We start from the raw sequence: 16658 nt of genomic DNA on the forward strand, positions 1-16658 counted from the left end.
ACACTGCATTTCCCACTAAGCTCGTCGTTTTCCCTTCTTTTGCATATCACAAACAGCGAACTTTTCTAAAGATATTTTATTCACATTTGCATATGATTCGGACTATGTCAATTGTATGAAAAATTATTATGAGGGGCTAAAAGCCTCCGCAAGCTACTGCTTCATGGAGTTGCCATTCTCCCACCCCGCCAAAAAACATCTCAGACCGTCACTGATCACCCCAAAGACTCCTGTCCTCTGAGGCCCCACTAAAAGGAGGAAGCACCGACGTGATGGCTACTTAAATTCCCGGGCGCCGGGTCTCCGGGAGAGGTATTTCCCTTCTCGCCCGCGAATTTGTCATAGAGGGCGGGGCGCTAGAGGCAGCCCCCGCCAAATCCAGGGGAGGGGCGAAGGTCAGCAGCGGCCTGCCTAAGGCTTCTTTCAATCCCGCCTTGCCTGCCACTCAAGTCCCGAATTTTCGCAGTACTGGTTAAAGTTTCCCTTTGACCCGCCTCCATTACTCACCTGATTAGATGTTTATGAGTCAAAAGGCGGGGTCATGAGGGTGTCGAGATTTTATTGGTTTATATATACGCCTGTCAACAGTGTACCGCCCCCTCTCTCGGGGAGCTCGCTCTTTAATGGCTCCTCATCCCGTCCATCTTCAAGGGTTCCCTCTCCTTATTGGTCTGTGGCCCCGCCTGTCGAGTCCCTTGCTAGTATTCGTTGGTGACAGCTCCGAAAGAGACCCGCCTTTCTTCACAGGATTGGCGGATTAGGGTTCATGTAGCCCACCCTTGGTGGTAGGCGGGTAATCGTGCTATTGGCTGGGGCCCCCGCCCAGGGCGAGGGGGAGGAGGAGGGGCAGGAGGGTTTGGTTGAGCCGCAGCTGTTTGTCTGTTCGACACAGGCTTGGGCCCGACGGGGGAGACGAAGCCCCAGGTACCGGGCTGATGGAGCCCGCAGGGGCAGGGGCGGATGCGCCCGGGAGAGGAGAGCGGCCTGGCCCGAGAGCAGAGGCGGGTCTGGGCCTCCGCGAGGGGTTAGAGCGGCCCACTGGAGAGGGGAGAAGGGGGCCGGGCCCCGGCAGGCCTAATGGGGGCGCTGAGGAGGGGGCCGGGCGGGCTGGGAGCCCAAAGTTGGTGAGTCCGGGAGGCGGCCGGGTTCTGTGGGCTGCCGGGCTGGGGCCGGCGCCGGAGGCCCGGGGCTGGTGGGAGGGCAGGGGCAGGCCTCATTGAGCAGCGCCGAAGAGGGAGGAGCTGGGGAAGGGACGGGGCGGCGGTGAGGTAAGCCCATTTGTCGGGAGGTGCGGAGGGGTCAGACCTGACGCCCGGCCCCGAGGGCAGCTGGGCTGGGGCTCCCTGAGGTGTCTGATGGGAAGGGCCTGAGAAGGGTTCTTAGCTGGGTAAGAGGCATTCTTTTCGGGGAAAGTGACTATTATAAAAATAACTACGCCCCAGAGTTGAGCCGAGAGGGGTTTGTGTTCAGTGAGGGAGAACTGGGGCAAACGAAGGAAGCTTCCCTGATCTAGAAGGCTGAGGTAGTTGGGGAAATGGAAGCAGGGCCTGGTGTCAGTTATGGGAGCTTCTGGGAATGCTGAAGGGTGGGCTGGAGGCTCTGGGTCTTGGGAGTACCCGCTCTTTTGTTCGCATTCGTGTTGAGATGTGGTGACTTGAAGTTTTTTGGTACTCCCAGGGTAGCCAGTGAAGACAAATGTAAATTTTTTTCTGTGACTGTTGGCTGTTCCAGACTCAGCCCCTACACTTTGGCTGCAGTCTCTGTGTTTCTCTTACCCACTGTTTCATGTCCTGTGAAAAAGCTAAGAACCTGGATTTGAGGGACGTTTGTCTGTTTCTTTCCCACTTAATAATATGGTCTATAGTGGATACTGTATCTCGGACCTTAGAAGTGGGCAGTCAGCGATTTCATTATCTGCACTGCAAAGGGGCTCAGAGATCCCCAGCCATCAAGAGATCTTCTGACCACAGTTGGTGAAACTTTTGTGGGACTTAGACTTGGGTATTTCCCAGGCAGGTGAAGGTTGGGTGGAACCAAGCCTGGAACTATGAGGTGATATCACTAAGGAAGGGATTTGGGGAAGAATGAGAAATTCCATTCAGAAGGTTGGCATCACCTCTGTTCTTTGTCTGTTTCTTTAGGTGCCCAGGTTTCTGTGCTGTTAGAAAGTTGGGTCAAACAGCGAGGCACTTGGGTAGGGGGTGAGTAGAGAAAAGGAAGCTGGATAACCAAGGGACAGGAGTCCCCTCCTCCCATATATTTTTAGTGGTTTGCTGACCTTCTTTGTCCCCCAGAGATGGGAGCTTATTGCATTTTCTCTTATTTTACATCCTCCTTTTTCCCTTTTATACCACTGTATTTTATAACTACATTTCTTCTTAATTACAAAGGTAATATTCACATATTTTTAAATATTCAAGCCGTACAGAAGTGTAGAAAGTGTTAATCCTCCCACATATACCTCACTCATTATATTTCATCCAGAAAGGTCAGAGATAAGAGACAGCAGATGGGAATAATCTTGCTTCGCTTTGGGGGATGTGCCACCAAAGGCCATTCTGTGTTCATGTTCTCACCAAACTCTGGTTTCTCATTCTTTTCACGGTTTTCCCTTCTGGGATGATACTCTGTTATTTATTGTGCTCCTTTCACGGTTCATTTTGTCTTGCTTCTATCAAATTCAACTGATAGAGAGCTCTATTCTGGCTTATCTCTCACCTCCTTGAACACACACACACACCCCAGTTGTGCACTGAGTATCCTAGGAAATGTCCATATAGATGGCCAAAACTTTTTTCTCTTTTATGAGCAGGAAACAAATGTTAAAGTGAATCATTTTGCTTGGGAGAATTATTGGCATCTCTGCTGAAGTGAGGAATTTGAGACCTCTGCCTTCTGCATGTTCAGATTATATGACCCTCCTTTCATTATCCCAAAAGAAGAAGGTGATTCTCCAGGGGGCACCTGTATCTGTCTCTCTATAGTGATAGGAGAAGCTCCGAAGTTTCTCTGGATTTGAAATTGGTTTTCCTCTAAACCTCACTACAGCTGGGACATTTCATACTACTACCTTATTAATTGAATTTGACCTTCTTGGCTTTAGAAACCCTCTAATGTGCCCGGCCTTTGTACAGTACCCTCGGAAACCTCGATGTCCCCTCAGGAGCGTTTATTTTCTCTCCTGCAAAGCCAGTCTTGGAAATATTGTGTAGGGTGTGTGTGTATGTGTGCTTAATCTTTTCTAGGCTTTGCCATTTTCTACATCTTGGTGGTATCCTATCCCTTTCTTCTGTACATCCCTTTTGTCTTTTCCACCTTCCCCTTAATCAAAGCCTACCTTCAAGACCTATCTGGAATTGCTTCATATTAAGGTGTTAGTACCAAATAGTCACTTAAAGTATTAATTCTTCCAAGAGTTTCTGCTTCGTAAGAGGGAGTAAGGAGTGGAATTATCAATACAGAATTTCAAACATAGATCTGGAGTTATACAAATATACTTGGAGAAGAGAATTTTCCCATCACCCTTGAAGTCATGCCTGATATCTAGTCTTACTTTGCCCACAAGCATGGACTGCTCTCCTGTAGTTTGCTTGTTTGTGTGCATTGATATAAATTTGACTTCTGAGGAGGCAGAGAGTAGGAGAAGCAAGTGCATAGCCTGCTCTCTAATCCTAAGGCATTTCAGATTGGAAAGTAACCAAAGTGTGAGACAGTTAACTTAAAATAAGGAAATGCAACAGGCCTCTAGGAGGAAGGATGCCTTAAATCCATATACAGTACACTCCAACTTCCCAAGAGTGTTTTATAAAAGATTTAGTCATTGACTGAACAGTAACTGAGCTGAGCAAGGAGCCACTCAGGTGAGCACAGTGTGTGTAGGTTTCTGGGCCAGGCTGTAGCTCCTGTTTAGAGGCAGTGGGTACATTTTCAGAGTGTCCTTTAGCTCTGGTGGTATGATTTTTTTTTTTTTAACTTGTTTCTCAAGTTTAGGAATTAATAGAAATAACGACCCAAAGTTTTTTAAACACTTAACATCAACTGAAAATTCAGACAACTTTGTTTTTTAGCCACAGTTGCTTCAGTGTTAGGGTGGGAGGGCCACATATTCGGTGTGATTAGGCCATCTGAGGCATAGTAACGGGTGACAGGAAAAGCAGTTAGCCCATGTGAGTTGCAACAGTACCTTGTGGGCTGGGTCCCAAGAGGGCCCTCCATCCAAGGGAGATCACAAAGAAGAAAGGAAGAGATTTGGTTCTCTGAGGCCTATTAAAAACATTCTCAAATGGAACTGGGTAAGAATCTATCCAGATGGCACGGAGGGGAAGAGTAGATGGAGGAGGGAAGCAGGATAGCTTTGGTCTTAATTAATTTAGGGAGCATTTAATGAACACCTACTTAGGGACCAGGCATTGTGCTCTGCTCTGGAGATTCAAGATGACATAAAAAATAGTTACACTTACTGAGAAGTTGATAGTTTAGCAGAGCAGACAGACACAATTAACTCATATAATGTAATAAATGCTGTGATAGAAATACAGTCTTAATAGTATGGGGCCCGGAGGAATCAGTGATGAATTCTGCTGGAGTGAGAGGGTAATTTTGCAATTTCACGGAAAAGGTGACGTTTGAGGTGGCCTTAAAGATACTTTAGGAGTTTGCTAGGCAGGCAGTGGGGAAGGGCATTCCAGTCTTTCCTAGGTCAATAATAAGGAGTTTGTACTGCCATGCTGATAAGAGATAAGTATGCTTTTTGCCTCTTGGGGAAATATAAGGGAGAAGTGGGAGAAGTGGAAGGACTCTCATTTAAGCCAGTGACTCATTGGTTAACACTGGGTCAACACGATGAAAGAGCTGAGCCAAATAGTGGAACTGTCAGTTCAAGATTCTGGCAATTTTGGGTCTAAACAAAGTTGGGGAGTTGAAGGTATTTACTAGCTTCTGCCCTATCTTCCCTACTCAGTAGATCTCTTACATTAATTCCAAGGCCCATTGAATCCTGCAAAAGTTACCAGTTTCTCTGTCATCTTCCACTGAATTGCTTCTATTGCAACTGTCCTGGTCGGGGTTGGTCAAGACCTTCTAGAGAGGCATGGTAATGAGTGAGTCCTTCTGTTAGAAGGCCATGGAACTGGATCCCAGTTCCCAGGGAAGACCTGGATCTTCCTAACTTGTTTTTAGCCCCAAAGGAAATAATTACTTAAACTAAATAGAGACAGAACTCTGTCCAGTCTAAGCTCTTGTTTCTGTCCTGGTGCCCTCTTTGGAGTTCAGTTCATAATCTCCTGCTTACTTCAGAGTTATGGTTGCCAAGGTAACCTGTCAAGTTGGTTGACTTTGCCTCAGTTTGCTCCATGTAAAATACAGAGACTGGACTAGAAGACCTCTAGACTGCCTTTTATCTAGCAAAGTGACCTTATAGAGCTGACATTTGGGAGTGGGCTGGACTCCAGGGGCTAGATACCTGGCACTCAGTCTCTATTGATAGGTGACAGACTTCTGGAGGCTTTGTATGTAGTTGGCATAGGAACTCAAAGCTGCCAAGTGGAAGGGGGCCTGAGGAATGGAGTCTTGCTCTAGCTGGGAATGGCAGGCTAAGAAATCTTTCCTATTTATATTTCCCCATACTACTGGGAGAGCTTGCCCCTCCATCCTCTCTCTCCCTCTCCCCAGTGGGCTGATGCCATGGTCAAGCCTCAGTCCTCCCTAGTTGATTGTCATTGGATGAGCCATTGTCATGGAGCTCCACTTCTAAGAAGTTAAATCTGATTTCTTCCCTTTTGAACTGGAAAGGATGAAGGGAAAAATAACCTCCTCCCTTTTTTGCCTCAGGTTTGAAGGTAATAATCATTACACCAACTTGACTGGCTGTGGTTTATTTTTGCCTTTGAATGAATTATTTGCCCACAGTCAACTCTTAGCAAAAAAATCACCACCAGAATAGGAAAGAAATCAAATGACTCTTATACATATTATTTTCATTTCTGTACCCCTAATCTTTTGAGAGTCTAGTTATTGTGTGAAAAACATGATACACTTATAAACACATTTAGATTAAAGATTAAGGCACAGAGATGGGCAGCTCATCAATTGATGTGAACAGGGAAGATAGGACATATTCTTGAGGTGACACATTGGGATGGGAGGTAATCTTTTCCAACCCAGTCGTTACTAATATCTGACAATCCAGGGCTGCTTAGTAGCAAGAAGGTTTGCTGATCGTGTCTGGGCTCTGGCTTGACTTACATCTTGTAGGGATTAGTGACAAGGGCTTTGCAACCGGAGCGAGTCTGTGACTTTCCTATCTTAACACTTCCCCAACTCCCTCCTGTTTTCCCAGGCCTAGAGTGTTGTGTCTGCCCATGAGAATTCAGTCCATTCTAACTCCCATGTTTTCATATTGTAGAGTAGTAACATTGAGGCTTAGTGTTCTGCCCCTTGAATCACATGCTTTGGAATAGATAAAAATGTGAGGGAGTAAGTTGAAGAATCTAATCACTTTTCCTGTTGTTTCTTAGGAGTATATGTATGTCAACTAAAGGAAACTTGATCAGCTTATCATTTGTAGTTTTTCCCCCTATTGTGTCATCTGTGTTCTGTTTTAAAGTGTAGAGTTATGATGGCCTATCCTTTTTTCCTATGAAACAGTGTTTATGAAGTAGCACATAAATATGTTTTCAAAAATAATTCATCTTCGCAAATGCTGAGAAGTCCTAAGAGAAACAGATTTCTTAAATGTACCCAGAACTTTCAAATTGAATTCAAATTCTGCTCTTTGCTACTTTGACCTATCCCCGCCTCCAAGATCCATATAGATAAGGACTAGCTGAGGCTCAGAAAGGCAAAGGGAGTGAGTAGCCTAAGATCACGGGGGATTAACTGGAGAAGCAGAGACTAAAACTCAGGATTGCCCTATTCCAAAGCCCTTGCCACTGCCTGGCACCGCCTCTGTCTAGTTTGCCTTCCCACTCTCATAACTGCTCCATTGCTTTAGCAGCAGGTTGGAGAATCCTCTGACCCCTGGAGAGCTATATTCAGCCCTCATCTTAATTTCATCTAGAAGTGCTTTAGTAGTAACCATAGCCTATGGTCAGAGACTGGACTTCCTCCCCTCCCTACCAACCCATCTTTCAGTGTCAGGCCTCTCCAAAGCACTACTTTTTAAACTTTTTTTGATCACAACTCATTAAAAAACCATTTTACGTGATGACTCAGTGTGTGTACATACATACACAAGTGAAGTGTGCGAACTTTGCTGAAGCAGAGTGTGCGAACTTAACTGCTATGCCACTGGACTGGTCCCAACTTTTTTTTTTTCCCCTTAACTTAGCATTAGGTCTTAGAGGTTTTCTCATGCAATATATGTATTTACCTTTGAGAGAAAATTGATGCTAAGAAAGTGAGAAGTTAGAAATCTTGTTACAAAGAATGATTCTTAATGCATATTATTTGCAACACTTGGTATTTTTTGTTCTTTTTTTTAATACACTGATCATGATCCACCAAGTGATTTCAAGGTCACTGTTGGGTTACAGCCCACAGTTTGAGAAACACTGCTCTAACGGTTTGAGGATGAAAAGAGCTAAAGAACTATGACTAGTGGTTAAGAAGCTAGTTAATACTGATTCTTGCAGTACTGGTTCCCAGAATTTTGGATTTCATGAACCAATTAATTTAAATTTTGGGGTTTTTATTGATCCACATAAGGATATTTAGAAAGTTGACTACTGCCTATCAACAATATTATTTTTTAAAAGCATTTTAAAAAGTTTGTTTTGTTTTTGAGGAAGATTAGCCCTGAGCTAACTACTGCCAATCCTCCTCTTTTTTTTTTTTTTTTTTTTTTTTTTTTTGCTGAGGAAGACTGGCCCTGAGCTAACATCTGTGCCCATCTTCCTCTACTTTATATGTGGGACGCCTGCCACAGCATGGCTTGCCAAGCAGTGCCATGCCTGCACCCGGGATCTGAACCGACGAACCCTGGGCTGTTAAGAAAGTTATTTTAAAAACTTTTAAAATATACATTTCCTGTTAAAAAAGAATTACGTAGAATGAAAAAATATGAATCCTTCACATACTGCCCTTGTCAATCCCACTCTCCTCAGAGGTATTGTTAACAGATAGGTGTGTATCCTTCCATACCTTTCTCTATGTAGGATTTTGTTTTGTTTTACAGAAATATGATCCAATCATGTGTTTGGTTCTCTAACTTTTTTTTTCTTTTTTTTTTTTTTTTTGGTGAGGAAGATTGGCCCTGAGCTAACATCTGTTGCCAATCTTCCAGGGCCAATCTTCCTCTTTTTGCTTGAGGAGGATTGTTGCTGAGCTAGCATCTGTGGCAGTCTTCCTCTGTTTTATGTAGGATGTCACCACACCATGGCTTGACAAGCGGTGCTAGGTCCGCACCCAGGATCCAAACCTGCAAACCCTAGGCTGCTGAAGTGGTGTGTGTGAACTTAACCACTATGCCACTGGGCTGGCCCCAACTTTTTTTTTTCCTTAACTTAACAATAGGTCTTAGAGGTTTTCCCACGCAATATATGTACTTACCTTTGAGAGAAAATTGATGCTAAGAAAGTGAGAAGTTAGAAATCTTGTTATAAAGAATGTTCTTTTAAATTGAATAAATTTAGCTTTAAGACAAACTTGCTATATAATCTTTATTTTTATCATTTCATCATAGACCAATGAAAACTTCATCACAAAATGGCACATGTGTATCTGAATTCTTAGGACTCTGGCCTAGGAGACTACAAAATTCCCAGTAGGATCAGAGTGATTTGTTACATTCCTGCATTAATGTAGTCTACTTTGGGACTTTTCTAAATTCTCACTTCTATCTCATTCCTCTGTTAACTTCCTCTTTACGTTTGTTTTTTCTGTTTTTTCCTCTACCTCTTTCATATCATGGCTGCTTTTTAGGAATATATTAATAACAACTAGTACTGAGATATACTTTAATATATTAAACTGATCTTTTCTATGAATCAAGGCCACTAAATGACAATATCTATCTTATTATTTATTAGCACTATGCTAAATACATCTTTCACTTGTCATAGTCACTCTATGACGTAGCTATTCCATTTTAAAAAGGTGGAAGGTAAGGCTCAAGCAGAGAAATTTTCTTGATGTCATATTAATAATGAAATTAGTAGCTTGATCATTTAGCACTTTTTGTCAAATACTTAAGTTCTTTGTATGTATTATCTTATTTATTCCTCACAACAACTTTATGAAGTAGGTGCTCATAAGGCTGTTATCCCATTTTACAGATGAGGAAACAAATGCATAGATGTAGTATCTTGCCCAAAGTTTCACAGCTAGTGAGCACAACTTTAAAATAAACCCAGTGAATTGGATTCCATGGCCTTTGTTCCTCTGCACTGCCTCCTCTATGATTTTACTGTCTTTTATGTTTTTACTAGGATTGCAGAGATTTTTAACCCTGATTTGACTCCAAAGCAACTTGCTTTAATGACAAAATAATGTTTCACCATATATGCCATAGAGTATGATGTTTGTGGGGTCACTAGGATTAACCTTGGAGAAGGAAAGATTAGTTTGAACAAGCAAAGTACAACCCAAGCAGTGCTTGGGTTTTGGAGAGAGGTTTTACATGCTAATTCTTCTTTGAATCTCATAGTTCCTTTCCCCTCAGAGTCAGGATGATGAAATATATTCAGGTTTGAATGATTAGACTCTCAAAGTCTCAACTTCTCTGTCTCCACCACCACCAGCTTTCATAGCTTCTTGGAAGGCAGAAAGGTGGTTCAGTTTATTCTTTCATCATATACATATTGCTTGAAGACTTATCCCCATAACATCCTCTGGAGACTCCTGCATGTGTTTAGAAGGTACACCTTTCTCCACCTCTAATTTGGAGGGTTACAGCTGTTAGGCCTGTTCGGTGTGGAGGGTAATCTAATCCCTAAGCACCAGGAAGACAGCTGCAAGTTGAGAGTAGGTCAAGCCTACTGACTCTTAGATGTAATAGACTTTCACACAGCAGAGGTGGCGGGAGCTAAGTGAAGGAGTTGATACTGAATGTGGTCTGTTGGTTGTGTTTCTCTACTCAGCTTTGACAAGAAATGAGCAAAGATAAGTTTTCTGGCAATTGGACCCTGGTTAGCTTTTCAGGAATGTCAAGAAGACTGAGCTACCCCTGTACGCTAAGGAAGAGTGACTCTTACCCCATACCTCTGGGGTGAATCTCTCATTTTGAAAGCTAGAAAAAAATGGGGAGGGGGGGAGCATAGCACCAAGATACCGAGGAGATACTGGGGATCTAGGGTACTTATGGGCGTGGATCTGTGTGTTCTTCAGGCCCACTAAAAATTCGTCAATTTGCTGTTTTTGAAGAGCTGGTGGGGACCTGGTGGGAGATTAAAAGCTCTTACGCAGTTTTTAGTGTTTGCATTTCAGCTCTCTTGGCAGTTAGGGATTATACGGTAGGGCAAACTCTACCTCAGAGGCAGTTCTTATTTTACTATTCTCCACTCTTAGCACTAAGTGTCAGCTGCCTGGGACCCTCTCAGTGGTGTAAACTTTTAATGTTTTGGTTTTTTTTTTAATACATTTTTTTAAATAGATGATTTTGGAGCCAGCCCTGGTGGTCTAGTGGTTAAGATTCAGTGCTCTCACTGCCGTGGCCCAGGTTCATTTTCCTGGTCGTGGAACCACACCAGCTGTCTGTCAGTTGTCATACTGGGACGGCTCACATAGAGAACTAAAAACAACTAGGGTACACAACCATGCACTGAAGCTTTAAAAAAAAAAAAAAGGGGATAATTTTGAGTTAAGTCCTCATAGGAGCAAAGAAATGAAGAGATTCTATCCTTTCTCTAAAAAGTGATTGCAGCTGCAATGGCCCTGTGTTTAATTTTACCCACTTTTTTTCTTGCAGGACTGTTGAAGCCTGGAAGTCCCCTCCCCTCCCCCCTCCCCCCTTTGCCGCTTTGTGGCATCCCCCTCCCTCCACCCTTTCCCACTCTGATAATCTGGCCATGACTAGCAGAAGCACAGCCAGGCCCAATGGGCAGCCCCAGGCCAGCAAAATATGCCAGTTCAAATTGGTCCTGCTGGGTGAATCTGCAGTGGGGAAGTCTAGCCTGGTGTTACGATTTGTCAAAGGGCAGTTCCATGAGTACCAAGAGAGCACCATTGGAGGTGAGTACCTCAGGGAAGGAAGAGGTTCAATGCTTAGTACGGCTTTTGAAGGGAGATCTAGGGACCTGATTTTGGAGTTGGCCCTCTTAGCTCCTCGTAATGGAAATCCTTTATAAAACAGGAAAAATTGCCATAATGCCCAAAAGCAAGTATATGTTCATTCTCTTGCTTCCTGGAAGAAAGTTAGAAAGGTTCACCTTTGCACACCAAGAAAATCACTAATTTTTATCTCAGCCTTTCTTTCTCCTCCCACTGTCATCTTAATCCCAATGGAATTCATTTGAGTGTCATCTTGAGCAGAATTGGTTTGGAGCAGGGACTCGTAATCAAAGATGTACATCAGAGGCCATCCCTGTGGCCGAGTAGTTGAGTTCGCGCACTCCGCTTCTGCAGCCCAGGGTTTTGCTGTTCGGATCTTGGGCACGGACATGGCACCGCTCATCAGGCCACGCTGAGGCAGCATCCCACATGCCACAACTAGAAGGACCCACAACTAAAAAAAATATATACAACTATGTACTGGGGGTCTTTGGGGAAAAAAAGGAAAAATAAAAAAAATCTTTTAAAAAAAAGATGTACATCGGAATCACCAGGGGAACATTTTCATCCGATGTATGCTTGGGCTCTACCTTAAATCTACGGATTAGTATTGGAGGTAGAATGAGGTTGGTGGCAGTGTAGACATGTATGTTTGGAAAAGCTCCTTAGATGATTCTGGTGCACATATCTGGTAAAATAGAGGCCGGAACCAAATACAAAAGCTAAAGAGCATTTACCTTTCCCACTTTTGCAGCCTTTTCCCTGTCACTACCCCCCAAATAGTGTGCTAATTCAATAAAGAATCTTTTATGAGAACTCCCATGTTACTCCTTCCTCGCTTTTACTAGTCACTTTGGAAATGTGGTGTTCTTGGATCAGCAGATTATATGAAAAAGTAACAGCCAAATAATATTGATAATGGTGGGACCTCCCTTCAAGCTTTAAAATCTTCTAATCAGTTCTTGATGTGACTTTTATCTGAAGCTTATTATCTCTGTCATTATCTCTTATTCCTGTTTTGGTTAGAAAAGGGATGACTCTGGTATAAGTGGCAGTTCTTTCTATCCCTCATAGTTTATGAGGTGCCCCCATTCTTTAGCTAGAGAAACTTCTGGTAGGAAGGACTTAGCTAAGAGCAGTCTTAATCCTGGTTCCAGGACCTATATATAAGAAAGAGATCATTAAACCTTTTCCTGTAGCTGAATGGCCTGGGCCATAAGTGGTCTTAGGCTGAGAGTGGAGATATTTTGAAGGGCGGTGGGATGTTCCCATTCATCCTCCCACTTACAACTTCTTCTCCTTCATTCTCTCATCCATAGCGGCCTTCCTCACCCAGTCTGTCTGTCTAGATGACACAACAGTCAAGTTTGAGATCTGGGACACAGCTGGGCAGGAGCGATACCATAGCTTGGCCCCTATGTACTACAGAGGTGCCCAAGCTGCAATTGTGGTTTATGACATTACTAATCAGGTAAGTGAGCTGAGAAGATTATCCTTGCTTTTATTTATAGGAATTAAATTAGGTGGGAAAGAGAAAACCAGTTCTTGAAATAGCAAAATAAGAGTACAAATTATGCTTCCAAGTGCTGAGAAGACAGAGGTAATGAATGATCAGAGACAGGTGGTTTCAGTGAGGGACGGCCACCTAGAAGAGGTGAGTTTTGAGGCTAGGTTTTGAAGGTAATGGGCCTAGATTGGCAATCATTCCAGCCCACCCATTCTCTTCCTCATGTTTTCCTAGGAAACCTTCGCTCGAGCAAAGACATGGGTAAAGGAACTACAGCGACAGGCCAGTCCTAGCATCGTTATTGCCCTGGCAGGGAACAAAGCTGACCTGGCCAACAAGCGCATGGTGGAGTATGAAGTAAGATGGCCTACAGAGTCCCTCTCTAACACACTCTCTCTGTGTTTGGGACCTCTTTTTTCCAAACCTGTCCTCTCTGAAAACCTCATCTGAGGACTTTCATCATCTCATTCCCCAGTTCTGCACCAAGTTAAATACAGCAACACTGTGACCCTAATGACAGCCAGGAGATTTTAGAGGAGTCAGAAGAAAATTCCAGAGCAGAGGGGTAGGGGAGTACCAGCTGTGGGGGTACCAGTGTGAAACAGGAAGGAGGGAGCAATTGAATTTGAGGTAAGGGACTCTTCAAGTGTCAGAACCCAAAATCCCCAACCAACTTACCTTCTCCCCCATAATTAAGATTCTTCACATCTGTTTGTTGGATTAAGTGGTCTAAACCATGAGTTATCCTTGAGGGAGTCGTCATCAAAATATGAGTCCAGGGCCACCTGGCTCAGAGGGACAATTAAGGGGAGGGAACCTAGCATATTGCCAGGTGGTGCTACAAGGGAGTGGAAAGGCAATACTTGTTCCTACCCTACATTCTAAGTGCCAGTATACCCCACACCTTGCAGGAGGCCCAGGCGTATGCAGATGACAACAGTTTATTGTTTATGGAGACTTCAGCCAAGACAGCTATGAACGTGAACGACCTCTTCCTGGCAATAGGTAAGGTCACAGCAGCCTTGAGGTCTTCATTGTCTTCCCTTGCCTCTAGGCAAGATCACTAACCCAAGTCATAAGGATGGATGGGAGTGTCTCTTCTCGTGAAAACTTTAGGTATGGAAGTACCTTAACTTTCCATTGTGACCTCCATCCTTTGTTTACAGCTTGAACCTCCCTGACTTCAATGTAGTTTACAAACAGTGAACCCTCCCCTCTTCAGAACATTCTTTTAATTTCTCACATTTCTCCTTTCCTCCCTAATTCTCCCCCACCCAATAGTCTTTTGGGGGGATGAGTAAAATCTACCATACTTTGTTCCTTTCTCTTTTTATCTTTAGCTAAGAAGTTGCCAAAGAGTGAACCCCAGAATCCAGGGGGTGCAGCAGGCCGAAGCCGGGGTGTGGATCTCCATGAGCAGTCCCAGCAGAACAAGAGCCAGTGTTGTAGCAACTGAGGGGGTGGCTAGCAGCAACCAAGTATGGAGCTAGCACGAGAGCTAAGAAATAACCTCCATCCCCACCCCTCAGCACACAGCCCCTACGGTAACAGCACACTGAGCCCTGGCTCCCAAGGGCTGCCTCCTGACAGCTCTGTCATGGCACTTTTTAACGCTTCAGCAACCAACACCAGGCAGCTGTTGCCACTGGCCTCCTACCCCTACTCTGGGGTTTGGGGGTCAGATCCCCCAGGACTTACCTTCCAAAACAAACTTTCTTCACTTTGTATTATAGGTGCAAAACAGTGACCTACTTATCTTTCCTCCTCCTCCCCATTTTTTCAGAAAACATTTTTGTCTCCTGCCCCTTCCCCTTCTGCTTTTGGTCAATCCCTGTTCTTGATCCCCTTTTCCTCCTCTCCCCAGGATGGAGAAGGTGGTGAAGCCAGGAACTGAGGAAGGAGGTCTCCAGTTCAGTCACATTAAGGGCCCTGGGGGAGAGTAAGGCTCAGAGCAAGAGGGAGTAAGGAAACATTTCCCTTTTGTTTTTATTTGGTTGGTGTTTCCCATATTTGAAAACACTGCAGTATCCATGAGTTGGCCTTGTGGAGGATGTTTCTAGGTAGAGGTGAGAATGGGAAGGCAAGCTCTTGGACACCAGCTGGGAGTTGTGTTGTTAGCCAACTGGGCGGAGGTGGAGATGCAGTGTCATCTGTGACTCCAGAACTCTTCCAAGACCTAGTTTCCCCTCACCCAGCCTCTTAGGTAGCTTCTCCCCCATAGTGGGGGAGACTCTGGACCCCAGAGTCCTCCAAAGAATCTTCACTGGTTGCCTGCATCTTTGGCTCTGCTGTGATCTAATCAGAGGAGGAACCAGTTTCTGTCATCCATCCTCTGATTTATACATATGCATTTTTTTTCTCTCTGGCCCTTAGATGGTCTCAGCCCCAGCCACTATATTCCCTGCAGTTTGCACTTTAATTGATGGTAGTTTGGTTGGGATACTTGTTTTATGGGGGTTTTGATTGATTTACCTGCCCTCTCACCTTTTTAAATGGAATCCGAGGTATACATAAGGTTTGGGACGGGCTGTAGAGAACAGGACCAGTGGCAGCTACTCAAGCCCAATCTCCACTGCTAGCTTCCTCCAACTCTGATTCTTAACCTATATTCTTGCCAACCTAGCTCTTGGGTGTAGGTTTGCCTTTCCTGGGGAATTAACCAAGCAACTGGAGAGTGGTCTCAGGATAGCACGGGCCAAGGTAGGGGAACAAAGAGGAGTCAGACCAGAGGGAGGAGTTTTCTGTCCTTTCCCAGGTTCACATTTAGTTTGATCCACCCATTACCATGTCTTTTCTACTTCCCTGTAAATAGGTATGATCTTTATTCCCACTGTACAGTCTGTTCTGTCCCCCACCTCCCATCATGCTCTATTTCTTTTCTCCTGTGTTAGTATCGTCAGTTTAGTCCGTCTATGCTTATCCCCATACCCATCCCCCATGTAACCAGTAGTTTAATCCATGTACCACTAGGGGCTCTACCACAGGTCTACTTGTGGCCCCCTCATATCAAAACAGCTGTTCCTGTGCACAGGGAACATCTGGCACTGAAGGTCCCTCACAGCTGTCTCACATCACCAGAGGACTTTGGTCCTTCCTAAATCTCTAGCCTCTCTTCACATCCCTCATTAGGTATTTTAGGATGTCTTTTGGAAGCCATCAAGGCAAGAGAGAACTCTAAATTCCTTCTTGTTCCAGCCCAGAGTTTTGGGAAAATTGGAGGAAGTAAGATAGGAAAGGCCCCAGTGACCTAGGATTGGAATCTTTCTGCCCTTTTGGCTTGCAGACTGCCTTCCGTCCCAGAGCAGCTGAGAAATCCATGAAGCTGAGATTCTGAAGGACCCAGTGTAGGTTCTTCCACTTAGATCTCAATTCCCTTCCTTTTCCAGGGGCAGCCTTAGTTCCTGTGGCCCTGAAATACACATACCTTTTTCCCTTCCTTTCCCAGCACCCACTAGCCCCTAACAGTACCCATTGCATTCTTACCAGTGGAAGAACTAGGACGGCTGCTCTCTTAAGTCTCTTAGAAATGGAGTTCTTTCTCTGCGCAGCTTTCCCCGTGGAGCAGGAGTGAAGATGCTTCGTTGCCTTGGGGCTGGGAAACCATTTCTCCAGCTTCTTGCCTCCGCAACCCCCTTAGGAACAGGATTGGCCTTAGCTTCTGGGCCTATCTGCTGCCTTCCTTCTACTTCCTACCAGCTCGTCTGCTTTCCTTTGAGCTCTGTTGGGCTTGGGGATCTTAGTTTTTATTTCCCAGCTCTTCATTTTTTTCTTCAAATCATTTTTTTTAAGAGGGGGTGTCCCTTTTTTTTTTTTTTTGCTTTTAAGAAAGCATTTGCCTTTTTTCCTCTTTCTTCCTCTCCCAACATAACAATCGTGGTAACAGAATGCGACTGCTGATTTACCGATGTATTTAATGTAAGTAAAAAAGGAAAAAAAAAAAGAAAAG

General features: G+C 44.4%; 1 protein-coding gene across 3 annotated transcripts; it reads left to right on the plus strand.

The window, feature by feature from the left end:
• Positions 1-722: 722 nt before the first annotated feature.
• Positions 723-16657, plus strand: RAB5B (RAB5B, member RAS oncogene family). Of its 3 annotated transcripts, none has more exons than XM_001504797.6 (6): positions 723-924; positions 10904-11166; positions 12525-12676; positions 12947-13069; positions 13624-13717; positions 14053-16657. In XM_001504797.6, the coding sequence occupies exons 2-6, from the start codon at positions 11004-11006 to the stop codon at positions 14166-14168; spliced, it is 648 nt and encodes a 215-aa protein (XP_001504847.1). In that variant the 5' UTR covers positions 723-924; positions 10904-11003; the 3' UTR covers positions 14169-16657. The 3 variants fall into 3 exon arrangements, with proteins under 3 accessions (XP_001504847.1, XP_070127728.1, XP_070127729.1); XM_070271627.1 differs by having other exon boundaries at positions 841-1124; XM_070271628.1 differs by lacking the exon at positions 723-924 and adding an exon at positions 1275-1387.
• The last annotated feature ends 1 nt before the right edge of the window (position 16658 follows it).

This window comes from Equus caballus, chromosome 6 (assembly GCF_041296265.1).
Source record: "Equus caballus isolate H_3958 breed thoroughbred chromosome 6, TB-T2T, whole genome shotgun sequence".
Lineage (NCBI taxonomy): Eukaryota > Metazoa > Chordata > Mammalia > Perissodactyla > Equidae > Equus > Equus caballus.